Source organism: Grampus griseus, assembly GCF_964374135.1.
Source record: "Grampus griseus genome assembly, chromosome: 16".
NCBI classification, from domain to species: Eukaryota; Metazoa; Chordata; class Mammalia; order Artiodactyla; family Delphinidae; genus Grampus; species Grampus griseus.
Window position 1 is genome coordinate 6153610 of NC_139010.1, and position 21779 is coordinate 6175388.

A 21779-nucleotide genomic window follows, 5' to 3' on the forward strand; every position below is an offset into this window, starting at 1 on the left:
AACACCTTGGGTATTTCCTGCGACATGCGGCTACTACTCTCAAGAAGAATTTCAGCTCGTTAACTTTTATTCTGTAAACTTACTGGGCAGATAGAGGAAACAAGACCATAGAAAGTCAAGCAGGAGGCAAATGGTTAGATAACCAACAGAAACACACTTTTGCAAAATTTTGCACATTAACCAGAGAGGAAGGTGGTATACCACTGGTTTGTTTTCTAAAAAAAGACCATGGTTTAGCGCTCCTCTATCCAATATGGCAGCCACGAGCCAGATGCGGCTAACTGAACCTTAATTCGTTAGTTAAAATGAAAACTCCTTTTCCTCAGTCACATTATCCACATTTCAAGTGTGTGCTACCCATGCGGCTAGTGGCCACTGTTTGGACGGTACAGATACGGAACATGTCATCAGAGAAAGTGCGACTGGACGGTGCTGGTTTGGAGGATGGGCAAAGGAGACGGACAGGGTAGAAAGAGTGACCTGAGTTACTACAGAAGATTAGAAGTGGGCACAGTCACCTTGCTATCTTTGAGTAAGGATTTCTTTTACAGCATGAAAAAATTCCAATGAATATCCTAAAGTTTTAGTTTATTTTTCTTTTAACTAAAATGAGTAAGGTGTTGATCATGCCAGAAGGTGTTAAGTGCCTTACACATTATCACCTTATTTAATCTTCATCACACAGTACGAGGCGGGCAATATTATAATGCCATCTTACAGATACTAAGGGAAACTTAGAGAGAGCATGTGACCCACCCAAGATCACACAGCTAACGTCTGGATTGCAAGCATGCTTCATCCCTCCAAAGCCAGGGCTCTTGGCCAGCCAGTAGGGAACTGCATTTGAGAGAGAGGCACAGAAAATGCACTCCAGATACCACTATAGACACTGCTGCGCAACAGGGGCCAAGGCCAGGTGGGTGGCTTGTTCTTAGTGAGAGTTCTTTCTCCCCTTGGCCTAACGCTTCCTTGATAGTGAGCATGAGAACTTTCTATTGACGATGGAATGGTATCACTTTCTAATCCCATTCTTGTCCCTAGCCCCCACCCATCCGCTCTGAGCTTTCCAAGTCCAGCCACTTCTTTTCCTAGGTGTCCCATGACAGCTTATGAGAAAGCCCTGGACCAGTTCAACCAGAATGGAATGGTCACCAAACACTGTATCTGATGTCCCAATATTCCTCCACACGTTGATATCCTAAATCAATGAGATCTCTTAAATATCCTGTTAACCAATGACTTCAACGTCCCAACAAAATGCTTAGAAAATGACAGTTTATCACTTATTATATACTAATGACTTTTTTAAAGCTCTTTGAAGTTGCCCGAATGGTTGACGTCCAGACAACTTAGGTGGAAGGTGCGTGTGACCACACTTTCTGAGGACCTTGCAGGATAGCACCTGCCACAGAGGCCAAGAAGGAGCGAGCGTGGATGAGAGCCTACCTCCGAGGCGAGCCATCGTCATGGGGCTGGATGATGACCACCTTCACAGTCACTGAGGTCCGGAGAAGGTCGATCATCTGCTCATGCGTCAGCGTGGCCACGGCCACCTTGCAGATCTCCACGAGGCGGCTCCCCTGACGAAGGCCGGCCTTCCACGCAAAACCGAAAGGTTCCACGTCTGCGACGATTCCTTCGAAGTTCACGTGGAAGCCCAGCTGGCCCAGCCCGTTCCTCCTCAGGGTCATTTCCACAGTCTCGCAGCCCCTGGTCACGATCTAAGGGGGAAGGGGACCGTGAGGGGTGGCGCTGCGGGGGGGCACACATCCCAGGGACAAGATGACAAGACAAGGACACGGTTCAATCCAGACTTTACCGTAATTACCCCTGGCATCAGGCGCAATGAAAATAACAAAAGTAAAATGAAGGTTTCATTCTTCAAAGGCAAACCAGGTACAGGTGTCCTGCTTTTTCCTAGAAGCCACTGACCCAGAGCCTGTGAGCTTAAGACGGGTTCTGATAACACCCCCCCCACCCCGCCCCGTCTCCTTTCTACGTCACCTGACTCGGCTCTTAAGCATATAAATTCCATTGTTCCAGATGGACTGAAGCAACTGAAAACATGTGAAACCTTTCACCCATCAAGCAATAAAACCTATTAATTTTTTTTTTTTGGCCGTATGGTGTGGCTTGTGGAATCTTAGTTCCCCAACCAGGGATGGAACCCGGGCCCCTGCCAGTGAGAGCACCGAGTCCTAACCACTGGAGAGCCAGGGAATTCCCTATTAGACAATTTTATTCAACTTAAAAAAATGGCCCAATGGTGCAGCAGCTATGGAAAGCAGCATGGCAGTTCCTCAAAAAATTAAAATGGAATTACCACGAGACTCAGCAATTCTACTTCTGGGTATATACCCAACAGAATTTAAAGCAGGGTCTCAAAGAGGTACACCCAGGTATTTGTACACCCACATTCTTAGCAGCGTTATTTACAATAGTCAAAAGGTGGAAGTAACTCAAGTGTCCATGGATGGTTGAATGGACATGCAAAGTGTACCATATACAAACAAGGGAGAAAAAAATGGCCCAAAGCCTTTCCAAGCTAACAGTTAGCGCCCTGCCCACAGGATGGGCAGCAGCAGGAAGTCAGACTGTCAGGAAAACCTTAAGTGCTCTCTGTGCACCAGGCCGGCGGACATCCTGTTCTAGCCCCTAGGATCCCTCTCCTGGGGACAGACTGCCCTTTGCTTGCTTGGGTGGTAAGGACCATTCAGATCAAATGTGGCCAGTCAGCTGGCCTCCTTGGTGTCTGTAGACAAGCATCCCACTCAGTGAACTAAAGTACCAATAATTAGTTAATGCCACCCTCAGAAGTGCTTAATGACAATAGCCCACATGCACTGAAAGAAAAACATGGGCTCATTGAGAATATCATTTGATGACCACGGCATCACTTATCCGTGGGCAGCTGAAAGTTGGGAGGTATCATACCCGTATCCCCCAAAGCACAGAGTTTCAGTTTTAATAAATGCTTCATTTCCATGAAACACGCTCTGAATACACAGATTCCTATTTAAGAAGACCTACGACTGTAAGTACAGCTGTGGCACCGGGGCTGGTTCATGGTTATCACCGGTGTGGCGGACGTTACCGTGGTTATTACCGCCACGGCGCCCACCCTGCTAATCAGGCACACGTGACAGTTTGGGGCTTAGGAAAATGGGGAAAGGGATTGCTGGTCTCAGTGGTGAAGTTTTGAAAGACTGAAGTTTCCAAAGTTACGAACTGAACTAATTTAAAATTGTTGAAAAGGCACTTCTGTAATATATACAACCTGAATAAATTTGTCCTTCACTTCTTTTTCAGCTTTGTTTCAACTAAGCTCTCCGACCAAAAGACTACATCTGACACGTGCCCAGCCTTCTCTCCAATATGGATGCAATTTTCAGCTGAAATTTAACATCCATATATCAGACTGAAGAGTGAAAGGGTTTTCCGAGACCTACTTGTTCTGTCTCTTATTTCTTCCAACCACCTGCCACGTCCCCTACTTTTTGCGATTTCTTTCTCACTTCTGTTCCTTACTTCTTAACATTTGCAAAGGCTGAAGGATCAAGCTCTCCATTTATTTGGAGTTCGTCACATAATTACTTGGCCTCAATGATCACATGGTGGCCTCCTATCCATGTACCCGCGACTGGCTACATAATCTGCGGAGTCTGGTGCAAAACAGAAATGCAGGCCCTTTAGTCAAAAATTATTGAGAATTTCCAGATGGCAACAGGAGAGCATTCAACCAAGCCTGGGCTCTGCTGAGAGTGACCGGCCCTATCTGTCCCTTTAGGTGGGAGCTCTTTTTTTTTTTTGCGGTACGTGGGCCTCTCACTGTTGTGGCCTCTCCCGTTGCGGAGCACAGGCCCCAGACGGGCAGGCTCAGCAGCCATGCGTGGTGTGTGGGATCTTCCCGGACCAGGGCACAAACCCGTGTCCCCTGCATCGGCAGGCGGACTCTCAACCACTGCGCCACCAGGGAAGCCCTAGGTGGGAGCTCTTATTCCCCACCTGTGTCTTTACCTGCATAGCAGACACCTTTGATTTCACTTCCCACCACTAGAAAATGCAGAGTTCACCATCTGCCCAGTAGCACCCCTTCCCCATCTCTCCACTACGACAGCTTCATCCTCTTCCTTTCCATTTCTGTTGCTCCTGTCCTGCACCAGCCTTTTGTTCTAACCCCCCAACAGTCTTTGGGTTGGTTTGTTTCCACCATCTCCTGTTACAAGTCATCCAAGATACAGGATATACTTCCTCAAATATATTCCAGATATCAGGCACCTTAGTCACATTAGCAATATAGTCGTTTTTCTAGGAAAATGGTAGAATGGGGTCCACAGAACAGTGAACGTGTCAGAACCTACGGGACGTGCATTTTGGTGGTTGGTGAAGGGGGTGTGTTTATGTTGTATTTTCCGGAGCACAAATTATGATGACTCAGTAGGTCTCCTAAAAAGAAGTATTTGCAGTATTACTAAAAGCACAATGTGTCCTGACACTCACGAGATAACTCAATTCTCCAGATACGTAAACTGATCACACACTTAATCATCCCTGAATCACATCTCAGCTTGCGCACATACGCCCTCAATACTGTTGAACACACTGAGGCCCTTTCCTGTAAAGAGCGTCTGCAAATAATGACATTATTCCTCCAAGGCCAGCAGACACTGACATGATTGCATTGTCTCATCTATGTGGTCTGGAATAATAAAAGGTTTATATTTGGTGGGAGGAAAGGGGGCAGGAAATGGGTATAATTTCTCTTTTTCTCATGATCCGTAACTGACTAAATCTTCTCTAATTAATGAAATATACATCCCCTTGGGGGAAGATTTACACATGAAAAATTCTTTTGTCAAAGCACGTTTTGTTCTTATATTTCATTTATTCTTAAAATTCTACTGTATATACTCAAACTAAAATCCGTATCTTCCTTTGTTAAAATATGAAGTAGAAATACAACTGTTAAATGCCACGGACATCATGGTTTTGTACTGCAAATAACCATCTTTTTTATGACTTTTTTCTTAAAGTCTTTCTAACTTAATGGGTGATTCTATAAAACCTCTGTAAGAGACTGGCTGCAAGATTAATAACATATTCAGTCTGGCAGACTAAACAAAACTACCTGTTGTGTAAGTACGCAGAGGTGAAACAGCGAAGAGGGCTTACTCTGACCATCAATATGGTCAACGGTGATTCTGTGCCTATTAATTTCCCCCTGGGAAGGTACTGTCATGCCAGTCTCTACAAACAGACATAATATCTAGCAAATTCTTGTCCTTCCTTGAAACACTATGAAAATATATCCCGATGTTCCCTTTGGAAAGTTGGCTTCACTTTTCCTTTCCGATCAATCTGTAATGGGTGTTTCGCCACCATTCATGGACTCAGCAACAGCTCAAAAGGACACAGCATTGAAAATCAAACTCTATAACACAACACTGTTAATCAACTATACTCCAATATAAAATAAAAATTTAAAAATTAAAAAAAATTAAATCAAACTCTACCCCTAAGAACTAGTAATTCACTTCCTAGGTGATGTAATTGGGGTGGAAGTTCCACAGCAGAAGCTACTGTGAATCTGGGACTGCAGAGCTAAGGATGGTGGATAAACAGAAACCTGTACTTACCCCCAATCGCTGGACAATTTCCCTGACGTCTTCGGCACAGTTGTCCACCGAGGACAGAAGGATGCATTCTCCTCGTTCGTAAAACACTTTGATACTCATTAACCCAGAAGTCCACCCAATGACATCCCTGCAGGAACAGTTAAAGACCACGTTCTTGGAATCCTTCTCGATCAGCATTATGAACTCGTTGGAAATCCCAAGGAGACACTCAATGTCCGAGGACTGGCCGAAGTCCCGCGCCACAACGTGCCACATGATCGCTCCGACGCTGAAGAGGTGGGCGTCCTTCCTGGGCTTTACTTTCTCCTTCTTCTTGGCACCCAGGGTAATGAAGCTGAATTTCGCGGACGTATCCACGGTGGCGGTCGTGACGAAGTTCTCCGCCAGGTCCTTCAAGTACTCCTGCCTCGTCCGAGTGGCCATCGCTCGAAACTTCTCTGATTTGTGGGCTGCATTTTCTGCATTGATTACTTTCGCTAAAAGGAAGTCCCGGAATACTGCTGACTTTGGGAAAGTTACGCCTTTGGGAATCGGTGGACCAAACGGTGGCACATCTTTTGATCTAGAAACTCCAACACTGAGGGAGGAAAAGGAGAAACAAGATGAATTGTGAGGCCGTAATAGTTAGCTTCAGAAATGTGACATACACCCACACTTGCGACTGAAGCCAGCTACTCTGTAGCCTCTTGGTATGCTCATTTCTGGGTATCAAGTTTTTCTTTAGCAAAACTTTTCAAACTCAGTAGTTGAGGGGGTGTTAGGGGCTGAGTAGTGTCCCTCCAAAATTTGTACGCTGAAGTCCAAAACCCCAGTAACTGGGAATGTGGCTGTGTTTGGAGATCGGGTCTTTAGAGAGATGATTAAGTCAAAATGAGGCCATTAGGGTGGGCCTTAATCCAGTCTAAAAGGTGTCCTTATAGAAGGAAACCTGGACACACAGGAAGATACCAGGGATGCACACACACAGAGGAGAGACCATGTGAGGACACAGCAGTTAATCTGTAGGCCAAGGAGAGAGGCCTCAGGAAAAACCAAACCTGCCAACCCCTTGATCTTGGACCTCCAGCCTCCGGAACTGTGAGAAGTAAGTGTCTGTTGTTTAAACCACCGGGTCTGTGGTCCTAGTCACGGCTGTGCGAGCTGACTAAGGTAGGGATGAGGGATCAGTAGCCAGGCTGGTGCTCTGTAGCTCTGTGGCCGGTCACCACCGAGAGGCAGTGACACTTTCAACAGCAGTGCGGTTAGCCCAGCCGGCTATTCGCGATCTCACTGCTATTGGGCACAATGATCATGCTTACAGGGCCCGAAGTTTTGAATGTCACTTTTTTTAAGGAAATGCTCACTTGCTCACATTTTGAAAATCTAGATGAAGATTTTATAGGAACAAAGTTTTAAGAGATTCCAGAGACTGAAAAGATCAAACGTATAGTGACGGCAATAACCACCTTAATATGGCAAAACCAATAATGCTCTCCCCTGTATCAGACAGAAGCTCTCGTTGTCTCAAATCCTTTTTGAAATAAGAGTGAATTAATGAATGAGCAGGTGAAGGACTGGAGTGAGTGAATGAATGAACCCCACAGCACTCCCCAGTTACTGAGCAGCTACTGCAGACCAAGAATGGGAACCAACCCCACATCTGCCCAGGCTGGTATTTTCTGTGTTGGGATAAACAAAGGAAGCAACCTACTTTCATCTTCTTCATGGTAGAAAATCCTGAAAGAGGTGATTAAGGAATGAAAACATTAGGTGTGAATTCCTTTTCTGGAATGTGGCTGGTTAGACGCCAAATAGGTCACAGTCCCCAGGGATCTCTCCCCTTTGCTGTAACCTGCATACCCTTCAGCAGCGTTCATCATTTCTGGGGAAAGAGCTATAAGATGGAAGAGGGTCTGGGCGGGGCCTTAGCTGGCGTGAAAGGGGAGGGAAGGACTGCTTCCCTTTGGGACAGAAGACCAAACTCTCTCACGTGCATGGTAGCAAAGGCGCTGAACCAGAGAGGGAGGTGGGGGGACTTGACTCATGTCCTCAAGGAAGGTCCTAGGAACATCGTGGAGGTTCCAAATGGCTGACGGGCTGACACCATATATGACCCGTCTTCCCCTCATTACCATCCTTAGGAAGAACCTTCTAGACTGAGTAGGAATTAACTTGTCCTCAGGTGTTGTTTCGTAGAGAGCTGTCCCAAAGCTACATGTCTGGCCTGTGGGTAGTGTAGCCACACCTGTTGCTTCCCCACCAGAACGATCAACCAGCTCAAGTGGCCTCTCAGTGCACTGGACCCTGCCCTCCCGACACTGGCCACGATCAACTCATGTGATCACCTCTCCTAAGCATGTTTTTCTCTTCCAGTGATGAGCACAGGTTCCTGGGAGTATTTTACCCCCGGAACGCTGAGGAGGTCAAATCCCACTTAACACCTTACAGGATTGCTTTTTGCACTTAGCTCTGTGGATCTCAAGCTCCTCTCTGACTACAGCTTGGATGCACTCACGCCGAAGCATCAGGGCGAACTTTTTGTATCTGAATGTGTTCCAAGACGGCTCTCACTGTGGAGCTCCAGAGTGGCCAGACAGAGACATCTGTTAACAGGGCGATTCTTCTCGTCCCAAGTTATTAAACCAAATGTCTAACTGGACACCTCCACTACAGTGTATGGTACAGTGTGGCTCGAAAAACCACTATCCTAGGCATCTCAGATCAAAGTTGTACCAAAAAAGCAGCAGAATCCAGGCACAGCTGTTACTATGATCACTATTACTACTATTACTAGTCCATGATCACCATGATAGTCTGAGAATGGGGATCAATTAGAAACCCCTGGTTACCAAAGCTTATATAATCCGTAATGCTTTCAAGCAGAGTTAAGATGGAATATTCTTTTGCCAGACTGGGATAATTCCCAGTGGGTGGAAACAAGAGTATGTTTTAGAATTTCTTATTTTACCCAAATAGCTTGATAGCATTTACTGATGATTTAGACATAAGACCCCTCCACTGAGGGCAACAGTACAAAGAAGAGCCTTCCTTCACGTGCCAGTTAAAGGGTTTTAGGAAAGCAACGTGGGGTACAGCAGATTCCAGGATCCGGTGTTCCTCGTAGGAGTCCAGCTCCACCACTTTCTGAGGGACTCTGAGTTACTTAATCCCTCAGTGCCTCATCTGTAAAACGGGGGTTAAAACAGTACCATCCTCAAAAGCACGCTACGAGGATTAAACAAAATAATGCATGCTAAGCTATTATTAACTCAAATAATTATCGTTTTCATCATCGATTTAACATTATCATCTAATGTTTGTAAGAAGGGGCTACATAGTAAGTTTTCTAAAATGGAAGTCATCGTTTTATATAGATAATACTTCCCTTTTAAGTGACAGTTAGCTACTAAGCCTCCAGACAGCAAGAAGTTTACTCATTCAGTTATTAAAGGATGCATTTGGCCAAGAGTTTATCTTGAAAAGCACACAAACACATAAATCCCTCGGAGTTAGCTCTACAATGGCTACAACCATTGAAGTGAAAGAATCCCGCATAAAGAAACAGGCAATCAGTTAAGTTTGCTTTTTAATAATTTTAGACTAAAATTATATAACATGGAGCTTTGTGGATGTTGCCCCATTATTTCTTTCTAGGTTCAAGTGGCCCCAGCATCACCAAGAGAGAGCCCTGCTGTATCCAGGGGGCACGCCTCGGACTTCTCTGGAAGGTGGGAGCCTGCTCTTTCACACTCCGGACGCGTGCCCTGGTTAGCAGCACGCTTTTACCAGAGGAGGGCATCTCGCCCCAGCAGTCTGCCGGGACCACGCCTCTGAGCTACGTGGTACTACAGGTCGTGATCCGCCAGAACTCACTGCCACTCAGCGCCTGTGCAAAGCGCACGGGATGAACGATGCATGGGGGTCACAGGAGCGTGTGCGACCAACGCAGCCTTCTATAAAACGCACCCGTGATTCAGACGGAGCAACCTAGAAAACAGCAGAGCTGGACTCTATTTTATCATTTCCTTGGAAATTATTTTAACGAATTTATTTTGTGACTGGTATGTTTTGAGGAAATCATAGGAAACAGACCTATGAGGGGTTTCTGGAAAACCTGGGCACTGTAACCTTATTCCCTGTGACAGAGTAAACGCATCTTCCTAAAATCGTCATGGAATCGATTTGACTAGTTTTCCAGAAGATCACGATTGATTCTTCGAAGGACACTCATGAGGTGGTAAGTGTGATCATTACGAACGTTCATGAGGCACTTCCAGAACCTAGAGGCACGCCACTGCTTCACACTTGAATCTCATTAGTAAGTGATAATTTAGTGATGGCAACGCGTATCTGCAAAGGCAATGACCCCATCTTTGAACCATCTGTACACGCTCGTTTCTACCACAGGAAACATAATGCAAGCCACTTTGTTGACAGGTAAGATCTATATCGAAAGCATCCCTCCCCGGTCATTTAATTCAACACAGAAAACCTAAAAGAAATAAAAATAAAGAGGTATTACTTATCCTTAAGACTTTTTTGTGCTAATCAACCAGCTCATGATAGAAACATAAACTAAAGATAGAAAGGGATTAAAAATACTTGATCTGACCTAAGAATAGCAGCCTCTACAATAACACCACATACAATAAAGCCCTAGGCTTATGTTTCCAATCCATTAGGAAGGCTCCTTTAAGATTACTCTGCGGAATTACCATTCATTAGGGGAGGTCCCAGAAGAATAAGCCGACTGAGCATGTTTGCACCAACGTCACCGGTTTTAAGCGTATCGTTTATACAGACTAGATGTCCTTTTTTTCAAATATCACTTTTTTTTTTTTCAATAAAAAGTCGTTCTGAGCATTCGGGCCAGGGGTCTTGAACTGAGGTGCATACAAGTATCACCACGGGGGAAACCATGCCGATGGGGAGAGCGTGGGGTGGGGATGCAAGCTGGCGACTCCAGCACACAGGCCGGTCTCCTTGCCCCTAGGAGGGCACGGCTGCAGTTCACAGGCCCCTCTGCCCCTCACACATACCCAGGCCTGGGCCCCATCCAGGTCCGGGAGGCTGCTCAACCGGTAACCACTGCTTTAAGATGAGCGCCAGGAACGCTAACAGGGGTTTTGCATAATTCCTGCCATTCATTCCTCATAACTACACACTGAAGTGGGTACTATTATCCCCAGTTTTCAGAAAAGGAAATGAAGGCTCCAAAAAATAAGCTAACTCATTACAAAGCGCCATGAGGGGGCAGGAGAGCTGGATTCTCACTCAGGTCAGAGACCGGCTTTTTTACTGACACCCCACAAGGCAGGAGCCTTCGGGGACAGCTGCTTCCTAAGGAAGAGCATGGGTACAGGAAGGGCAGGTCTCGTCAGTCTCGGGATTCCAAGGCACCTGGATGGCCTTTTGAAATCACCAAAGCGAGTGTCAAACCCCTATCTCGACACACCACCACACCACCGTGTGTGTGTGTGTTTCCAAGCTCTTAGACGGGAAGAAACATTTTACCACCAGAATGCGCTTCTTTCAGGGAAGCACTGAAATGGCCAGATCCTCCACTTCCGAGGCTGCTATCAATCAAGCGATGGTCTGGCAGGGACTGGAGGAAGTCTTTAACATTGAGGAAAGGCGAAACCTAGGACTGTGAACTGCTAGGAATTTCACTGTTTCAAAATGGGAAGAAGACAATTATTTCTTACAGAAAGTACCTGAGTGTAAGACTTCTCTGGTGGCGCAGTGGTTAAGAATCCGCCTGCCATTGCTGGGGACACGGGTCCGATCCCTGGTCCGGGAAGATCCCACATGCCGCAGAGCAACTAAGCCCGTGTGCCGCAACTACTGAGTCTGTGCTCTAGAGCCCGCGAGCCACAACTACTGAGCCCGCGTGCCACAACTACTGAAGCCCGCGTGCCGAGAGCCCGTGCTCCACAACAAGAGAAGCCACCGCAATGAGAAGCCCGCGCACCGCAACGGAGAGTAGCCCCCGCTCGCCGCAACTAGAGAAAGCCCGCACACAGCAACCAAGACCCAACACAGCCAAAAATAAAATGAAAGAAAAGAAAGAAAAGAAAAGAAAGAAAGAAAGAAAGTTCCTGAGTGAAGACTGTGGGAAATATAATTAGGAAAAAAAAAAAGGATAATTATGGGCATAGAAATAATAATTGGAAAACTAATTGGAAGACATTTTGGGGAATGAGGTCCTGTTGGAACAACCCTGGGAGCATGAAACGCCAGGGACTCACCTGTAACACACATTTTCAGTGCACGGATTATGCACTTTGACTATGACAAAGACATGTTGAAAGTGGGACCGGATGCTTTTTGGAGTAAAAGGAAGTGCTCCAGGCTCTTGGAAAACAATGGTCACGATGTCATTTCCTATGTGCCTTTTCCTCAGGAGCTGCAGTCAGGAAAGTGAACACACACACACACAGAGTTACAGACACGGTTTTCTGTAAAGACAAGATACGTAAATGTATACAATTCACTCAGCATTCAATTTCAAGGAGTTTTGTAGAAAAGCAGAGTCATCCTTCGGAAGCTAGGGCTCCTTGACATGGCTGCGTCCAAAGACCTATGGAAAGAAAAGCCTCGATATTTAAGTTCATCTTTTGCTTTGAAAGGCAACTGGTGTTCTCTCTCCTTTTCATCTTTATCACTTTTTGCCCTGAAATGATAGCACATTAGAGCTAAAATCGCTTTAAGGAATCTTGTAGATTAAGCTCTTCGACTTAAAAGGAGGAGACGGCAGAGCGTCCAGGGGAAGGTACAGTGGCTGAAAGTCCTGCACGAGGGTGTCAGGGGCTTACATGACACGTGCATTTCTGCAACAAAAATACAGAAGACTGTTATTTTGGCGGCTGGTATATTCAAGCTAATTAACTGAAATCTAGCCTTTTCAATGTATTTCAGGAACAGAGAATTCCACCAGATTAACAGTTGGAAAACCCAATAAATTACAAATGCATCAGGAGAGAAGGAACCCCAGGTCAGTAACACCTGAACCCCTTTATTGCGATGTTCCTTCTGCCGAGAATGCCCCCTTCACCCCAAGTCTCTCCTAGACCACTCAGGTCTCTGCTGAGCTACCAACACACTGGAAAGAACGTCCTTGGAGGGACTGCACAGGCCCTGCACCCATACCCCAGGCCCATGGCGACCACATTAGCTGTCGTGTCCTGTTCTAAGCCTTGGTTTACTTCTCCTGCGTCAGGTCATAATCATGACGAGGGCAGGAGATGTATCTCGTTGACTTTTGGTTTCCCAGTTTCTAATGGGCTGCCCAGGACACAGCAGACACCCCCACACACACTGGCTAAGTGAAATAACAAGAGTTACAAACACACAATCACAGCCACGTAACACCGCGCAAGAAAATTGTGACCAACTCTGAATACACACCAACAAATCCATACACTCCGTAAGCTTATGCACCTAAAGCCATCAGGATCTGTGTTCCCAGAGTCTGGGACCCTCAGTTTTCACAGAGACGGTAATCCTTACATGAGCTGGTGATGTCACTGCAGCAACGGGGTAATCTCGGGTAGTAAATCTCTCTTTACGAGCAATAACAGAGGCAACAAGCTCGTGCTTAAATTTACTTGGCACTTACGGGACATACTTCACTGTAAAGAGCATTAATTTCAACTTTTAAAAACCTTTTAAACCCAGATACAAAAAGGATTTCATTGTCAGGCCCCTGACTTGTGATCTAGCATGATAAAAGGCCTGGAAAAGTGGGAACGAAATGTCCTTTCTTCCAGAGTTCCCTACTATGGGCCAGTTAAATCGCTGACTCATATGCTGGAAAACTGCTATTTAAATCCCGATGGTTAAAGTTATAAACACACAAAAATCGTTTTACTGCCTGAGTGAAGTTTTGAAAGCTATACTAATATCTATTAATGAGCCAGCTGTCGTCTTAAAAATGTTTGCTAGATATTTAAGTAAAAGGCGACATTATAAGATGCGCGTAAAAAAATCAGTAGCAAACGAGTCATCTATTCACTGTGTTACTATTTACCCATCCTAGAGTGGACACAGATGTTAACCACAGTAAACATTTCATGAAAAGAAAAGAAAACAAGGCAAGCACACGTATCTAAAACAAGCATCACGGGACTTCCCCGGCCGACCAGTGGTTACGACTCCTCGCTTCTACTACGGGGGGGGGCGGGGTTTGATCCCTGGTCGGGGAACTAAGATCCGGCAAGCCGCACAGCGTGGCCAGAAACATAAATAAAAAAATAAAACAAGCGTCATGACAAGCTGAAAACTGTACGAGGCTAAGATATATTCTTCCCTCGTTTCCGCAATAACTGAAATACATGATTCACGTGTACTGTAACAGGACTACAAAATCCAGGAACAAATGAAAAATGGAAAGAAAAACTGAACTACCTAATAGTGTGTTCAATGTATTTGCTGAGCACGAACACAGTGGCCTACACTGTACTTTCCTCTATACCCTTGAAACGTGGGAATTCTCGAACTCCTTGAAACACGGGAATTCTCAGACTGACGAGAAGATAGATGGAGCTTGCCGGGGCCAAGGCCACGTATGGAATTCTAGGCCCCTCCTTCCCCAGTGACTAGGGCGTCCGCTGGCCACCCTCCTGGGTTAACCTCAGAGGGCAGCCCAGCCTCATTAGTCAGTGAAACGCGGACAGCTATTCCTACCCATTTCTCTTGCTCCTGAAGGAAGACCATGGGTCCAGTTCTACACTTCACCATGGGAACATTTAAAGCGCAAGTGAAAGGAAACTTTAAGGCTAGTTACCTCGACAACGTGCCAACCCGCCTTTGCCCCTTTCTAAGCATATTCTTTTGCTTTGTAAAATGGGCTAGAAATAGTTTTAAAATTCTAGTTAATTTAACCACAGTCACAAAATGCACTTTGTAGAAAAAGTGCAGGGGAGGGCGGGGAACAAGGAGATTCATTAAGAAGAGGAAAATAGGGCTTCCTTGGTGGCGCAGTGGTTGAGAGTCCGCCTGCCGGTGCAGGGCACACGGGTTCGTGCCCCGGTCTGGGAAGATCCCACATGCCGCGGAGCGGCTGGGCCCGTGAGCCATGGCCGCTGAGCCTGCGCGTCCAGAGCCTGTGCTCCGCAACGGGAGAGGCCACAACAGTGAGAGGTCTGCGTACCGCAAAAAAAAAAAAAAAAAAAAAAAAAAGAGGAAAATTAAATCTCAAGCTCTCTGTAGAGAATAAACAATGAAAAATGAACACCTGGCCCATCAATAGGGTATCTGAATCTTTTTAGAGACTAAAGAAATACAGCATCTGGCAGGTTCACGGAAACATTCATTGTCAGACAGTGAACAACCTAAGTAATTCTTGGGCTTCTTATATAAAGGTTAGGGTTCTCTTCAGCAGTTAGTTATGTCTTGTTCTAACTCGTCAATGAAATTCTGCAGAAGTCGACTCCGGAAATGGAAGCAGAAAGGGCACGGCAGCCCATAAACCAGGTCGGCCCAGCAAGACAGCAAGGCAAGTTCCTGGTCACCAAGACGCCGCCGGTGCTATTTCGGGGATTAAGGAACGACGTCTTCCAGGCCTTTCCAGACGTGAGAAGCTCCTAACACTTCTTCAGTGCCAAGAGGGCCAACTCAAGAGTCTTCGACCGCGAGAGTGAGTTAATAAATATTGTATTAGATGTACAGAGTCAATTCTGCTAACTTCCCGACACTTGATTCAAGCTGTGAGCCAGGAATAAGCTCTTGGTGTGACAAGGAAAGTGAAACTGTGATTCTTCACCCAATTCCCTGACAAAAAACATACAGATGCTACAGAAATAGCAACCTGTGGGTTTATCTTCAATTCCTTAAACACACTTCAGGGTTTCACAGGTCCAGTTTTAACTTCATGCAAGAACTAAAAGCAAGTGAAAACAACCAACCTCCAGGCAGCTGCATATGCATCGAAAATGGCATAAAGTTGAACTTGGTTAGATCTACCAGCCTCTATGCAAATAGGATCGCTTGTTAAATTCTTTTTTAAAAAAAACCTGGGAAGTTTAAAAAAAAAAAAAAAAAAAAAAGCATGTCGCACCTGATTCTGGAGGAGAGGGGGAAAGAGGCTGCACCGTCACAAGAAGATGTGACGCGGCTGGGATGTCGTTCAGAAGAAGTCTCTCAGGGTCAGCGATGAGAAAGCTTAATTTGAAACTGGAGAAGGCGGATCTCCAGAGAGAGTTTCTTGTCTTAAGAAGCAAACATGTGAAAATGAGCATGATTTCAAAGAGAAAACTGCATCGTTTAATGATTACAAGTTCTGAAATTCAAAGAGATGAGTTCAGAAGTGAGGAAAAAAATTAAATGTATCCCGTTTTGAAAAAACAGTCATAAATTCTGGATCTCAGTCCTTGGGGTATCGTCGGAAAGCCCCAGCAGTAGGAGCAGGGCTGACAAAGACTGGTCTGTCCCGATCCTTCCCGGAGTCTGACCCCGTCACCCCCCCCCCTTCTGGACAGCCACCCTATCCCTGCAACACGCCCACCTGTCTCTGCAGCAGGCACCTTGCGTTCGCCAACCCTTGCTTAGAAAGTGTCTCCCCTTTACACGGTGCGCTAGCTTCTCCTCCTTCAGGGACCGTCCTAACTTTGCACACTTGCACACAGAACATACACAAACACACATGCATGCACACAACACAGCCCCCTCATATTCTCTGTACTCAAAAGAGCATGTACCAGTGGTCAGAATTTTGCTCCCATTTTTAAGAGACATCTATAAAGTTTCCTGTATAAAGACACAGAAAAAGTGAACATAGAATAGTAGTCTGACCAGCAAGAAAGAGGGGGAAAACCTACACACATTACCACGTAAATACAAAAGCTCTTGCCTCTTTTGCTTCCATAAAAAAGTGACCTCTAATTAACCACTGTGATCTCAGATCAGTAAGAAAAGTTCAAATTTAATCACCGTTTCAAGGATGCATTGTTGATTTACCATTCTATATAACCAATATAAAAATATTATATAAAATATTTTACCAATGGCAAGAGTAGAGGCACAAACCAGCTAAGCAAGACTGAATATTTTGGAAATGGAGAAACAGAAATAAACCAAGAATGCGGATTTTTAATGATTTAATAACAAAGTGAAGATAAGAAAAGATTATGACGATACAAATGTTTCTCTTCTGAAACTGGGCAATACCAGCCCTTCTGCAAAGCCATAATTCTTATTATCTGGTATAAGTACACATTCTTCTTTCTGGCCTGGGAATAAAGCTAATCATGAAAAGCTGGATATGCCTTTGATACTTCCAAAATATTCCAGATTACTATTTATAGGTGAACCCAAGAGCAGTCAGGACCTGGCTGTAGAGAGAGCACTTAATGAGACAGATTACTCCAATATTTAAATGGGTCCTCAGCTGTACCAATTAGGGACTTACAGAAGTATGTACACAAACCTTTTAAGGCAGGGGCTGACCATCTGTGTAAATTATATAGAGAAGGGGTTCCAGCCTAGCCTAACAAGCTCTGTCCCTATTTCCTCTGTAGGTATCAAGCCCATCCCTAGGCTAAGACCAGGATTCTTCAGATGGAATCTCAGAAACCCAGGGGTTTTGTCTTTTTCCTTAGGGACCTCCATGGAGCTCGGAAACCCCTTCCAAGCAGGGCAGTTCTAACATTACACATGCATTCACACACACACACAAAAGTTTACTGTGTGCCAGGAACCATGCTACCTTCATCTGTTTATATACTTAGTTTGTCTCTGCCAAAGTGAAGTCCCACTGATAACACCCCATGATGGCTTAACTACGATCTGTCTATAGGACAAGCAGGAGGGAAGCAGCCAGGGGACACAGCCCTGGGAAAAGTGGACTGACTGACTGCCAAGCAGACCCAGAGAGAGACCTGGGGGATTTGACTGAAAAGGGAAAACACTCCAAGAACGGGCTTCCTTATCTGGCTACGTTTTCTTTGTAAGAGTCCAGACATTCCAAAGATTGAACTCTCTTGCAACTGTCATGGACCCTCTGAAGACTTTTAATACATCTTGGAATCAGCTTTCAGCTTGATTTATTACAAGAACAAACACAAGAAATTGTATCTGATGTGGATGCATCTAGAACAGTGAAATAGTCACAAATACCACGGGGCTGATGAGGCCAAAGTCGGGGGCGCAATTCACGTACTGACCAGTTAACTTTGCTAAGCTGTGTGGCCTCAAACTGCAGTCATGAACCCGGATGGTCACTGCAGACACTTATGCCCTTGGTATTACCATAATCTGTGGGCACGGGTGGGGTGGGTGCGAGAGACGGCAAAGTAGCACCGCCTGCAACAGATCTGGAAAGTCCGTGTTCCAAGACTGCACAGCGCCATCACTGATCTATGACCAGGATATTCTGATCGTGATTAGCAAAGTATTAAATGTCAAAGTAAAAATGATTTTCTGAAATTATTGGTAAATTAGTCCCTTCCTTTCTTAACTATTCAGGCCTTAGCTTTTCATGATAGGTCTTTAGCACTGGGAAAAGGAAGATAAAATGCAAATTAAGTCATCTAAAATACTTGTCCTCTCTATCTCATAAGTTCTAAATTATAATAACACCTAAAACTTATTGAGCACACTCTGTGCCAGCACTATTTAGAGTGCTTTACACATATTAACTCACCTAATTCTAACTACCATCTAAGAAAGGTTCATTCATTCATTCAACAAACGTTAATTGACTGCTCTCCGCGTTCTGGGCAGTGGTTCTGTGTGCATACAATACTCCGTGAAGAAAGAGGTAACAGTCTCTACCTTCAGGGATAAAGGAAAATAAAGCACAGACAATTGTGCCCAAGGTCACAAAGCTAAGTAGCTGGGATTCATATCCAGGAAGGTTCTAGAATTCTTGCTCTTAAGAACTACATTTTTCTGCTGAAGCTTTTTGCCAACCTAGAAGGAGGAAGCCTCAAAGAAGGCCCTAGAATCACGGAATTCGAACACTAAGAGGGAGATGCTATGCATCATCTTGTCCAAATACGCTCAGGTGTGCCACTCCTCCCCACTTCCAAACCCTTGGAAGGTATCTCAAAAATACAGCATTCTTCCCGCCTGAGCCGCGGCGTAGAGTTCTTTCTTCTCAGTACAGGGCTCCAAGCACGCACTGCTGGCCACCTAGACCACATCCTCATTATATAATTGTCCAATTTCTTGAGAGACTAAGAATCTTTTCCAAGGCCACAAGGCAAATGACTACAATAAGTTCAGAATACAAGTCCAATGACTCTTATCCCCCATCTTATACTCATCCCTTTTATACTGTGATTACTCGCCTACATCCTACGTTGAGTATGTAGATTTCCCAATGAAACACATATAAGATCATATATATTCTACACATAGCAAGAGCAATTAAAGAAGCAAAACAAGCAGTTTTCTACCTCTAATGCGTCGGCATAACATTCAATGCCACGGATTCTCACTCAAGATAAAAAAGGAAAACAAAAATGGAACCAACAAGTCTTTAGGCTATGGAGTTTGTAATATACAATCTCAATGTACAGGGATTTTTGGTTTTTTAATCTCCCATTTGGGAAGTTGAAAACACCCACGTACCTCACTCCCCACCCCCATCCTTCCATCCACGTTCTTATGTGCAGGACTTTTCGGGGAGAGTTTCAGTGAAAGAAACTCTGGTACAAAGAACTCATAAAACCACACTTTTAATTACTGTTCAATAAAAAGGGGACGGGGGAAGCCAGCTTTGAGTTCTGGTAACAGCAAAGTCAAGGGACTTCGAAATTTCAGAGGTTGCCCTCTGAGCAACAACGGAGTGGACTCGGAGTCCAGTGACTCAGGTAACTGGGGAGCTGGCAGGGCCTTGTGAGTTGAATGCTCCATGAGTGGGGTCCAAAGGCACTGGTTCTATTTCCACTAACCTACTGACAGGGTCTCTGGGCCTGAGTCAGCCCTATCAGGTTTCTCAGCAACAACTCACCCAGAGTTTAATTACTGGATGATCGCAAAAGTATCTGCAAGGACAACTGCATGGTCTAAAATTGAGCATCTTAACTCTGAGTGAGTCTATATGGCATTATTCCAAATAAACGTTTGAAGAGCTAGAAATCCTTTAGCTTACAACATGTGTAAAATTCATACGTGTGATCTAGGGATTGTAACTCCATGTCATAAAAAACATACAGACACGTGATCAAAAGACAGATCCTCTGAAGGTAATGGGCAGAACTCTGATTACTAGAAAACCCTGTAGAAAATACAGGAAGGACAAGGGATTGAGGTTAAGTATTAGGTAGAAAAAACCCATCCAGCAATTACCACGGGAAGAGGAATAAACAGAGGAGCTACAGCCCCAAATGTGACAAAGCCGGGCTGGGGGTCAGGGGCCTCTTCTTCCTCTTGGCTGGGGGATCTAAGGTGGTTCTTCCCACCTGGGAACAGGGCAAGTGGCCTCGCTGGGAAAATGCACCCCTTGACTACCTTCACTGCATTTCATGAGCATTCGGAAAACACGTAAAAAAGAAAGACAAAGTTCTCTGCAACAGTTAAGTTTCATTCACATGACAAATGCTTATTGAACAACTACTGTGTAGTCCCTGCTGCTTTAACTTACAGCAAAGGAGTGCGGTTACGTGACATCAGCAAAATTAAGTTTTCTAAGCGTGGAAACAAACCTTGCTTTAACTCTGCACTCACCCCAAATGTAATCAAACCCCTAAAATTAAAGAACGCCACGAGTGAGTTACAAGATTCTTTCTTACAATATTTTCTAGAAGTTATCTACCCACACGCAGAAACCGAAGGTCAGGTTACATTAGTTGACCTCTTCTGTAATTAATACAGTTGACACTGCTTCCCATTAAGATTTTGCCTGGCAAGCAATCCAGGTGGGTGCGGAAGAGTTTCTAAGTTCTGTAAGAAAAGAGTGCAATAAAACGTGTGCCGTAATAATCCCTTTAAAGCCCAAACACTTCCAGATGATAAAAGAGTCAAAGACTACGAATGCCATTCAAAGAGAAAAACCTACTGATGCTTTGCAAATTCGAAATACACTGATAGCATGGAAGGGCTGCCCTCGGAGGTGGCATCTGTTGTGGGGGTGGGGGTGGGAGGAGGCCGTACCTGCTGCCTGTTGTTGGGCGTGTGTGGGAGCATGGTGCACACATGGAACATAAGCTCGTAGTCTTTGTACGTCGTGTACAGGGAATGCGTTCCTGTAGAATCAGCTGAAAACAAAGATTAATTGCAAGAACAAGTTAGGCCACTGCAGATTAGCAATTCAACACTTAGAAGGTCATTATTACAAAAGGCAATTCAACCGAAAAGAACAGACCTCCCAACGATAAAGGACCAGTGTCTTGGGGGTGGCCCCGCTCTCTCACTAGGCCCTGTTGCTCCCACTTTCCAGCCCACGCCTGCGGCCTGAGTTTTGCCATCTGCTCTCGCCCAGGCGCTTTCTACTGAACGCGTGGCTTCCCCTCTCTTTTATTCTACACTCCTGCCTTCGCAGTGCTAACTTAGATGACCCACATGGGTGAGATGCTGCTGCCACAAGAAGTACAGGTGAGCACAGGAGGAGGTGTGGCCTGGCGCCGGTCTGGGTGCAATTATTGGACGGGGCTGAGCTAACCAGAAGTTATCCTTGCCCCATCGTGTGTGTGTGCGCGTGCGTGTGCGTGTGTCTACAGTTAATTATCAGTTATTCTTGGGCACTTGACCCTCCAGAACCCAGAAAAATGAAACAGGATTGACTTCATATGGAAATGGGAACGAAAGACGTTAAGGATTTCTTCCCTGAATGATGGAAGTAATTTTCTTCTCTTTCTGACAGGCAATGCAATGATGCAGTCATGTGATTAAGACTAGGGAGGATGAATGTGATCTCTTACTGCATATTATGCACTGATACACGTTAAAGAAACTATGACATCTGAATCCCTGTTAATCATACAGCTATTCATCTTTTGAAAAGCAGAATGATTCTGTGCAAATTCGAAACCCATCTGTATTATCAACAGATTACCTCACTGAGAGTTTCAGACACCCAAACCAACAGTGACTATAAAACGTTTAAGTAATAATTTTAGGACGGAGGTTTGAACCACTTTGCATATGGATAAAGACAAACAGATAAATAGAAATTAAGATGTAAACAGAACTCAAGACTGCCGTTCTCAATCCTTGATCTAT

General features: G+C 45.0%; 1 protein-coding gene across 2 annotated transcripts in view; it reads right to left on the reverse strand.

Moving 5' to 3' along the window:
* SIPA1L2 (signal induced proliferation associated 1 like 2) overlaps positions 1-21779 on the reverse strand; it is a 219335-nt gene that overhangs the window by 54264 nt on the left and 143292 nt on the right. For both annotated transcript variants that reach the window (XM_082672925.1, XM_082672924.1), the window contains exons 6-9: positions 20712-20815; positions 11864-12021; positions 5637-6213; positions 1447-1721 (exon numbers count right to left, since the gene is read on the reverse strand). In XM_082672925.1, coding sequence (XP_082529051.1) covers positions 1447-1721; positions 5637-6213; positions 11864-12021; positions 20712-20815 — 1114 coding nt within the window. The remainder of the gene's footprint in view (positions 1-1446; positions 1722-5636; positions 6214-11863; positions 12022-20711; positions 20816-21779) is intronic.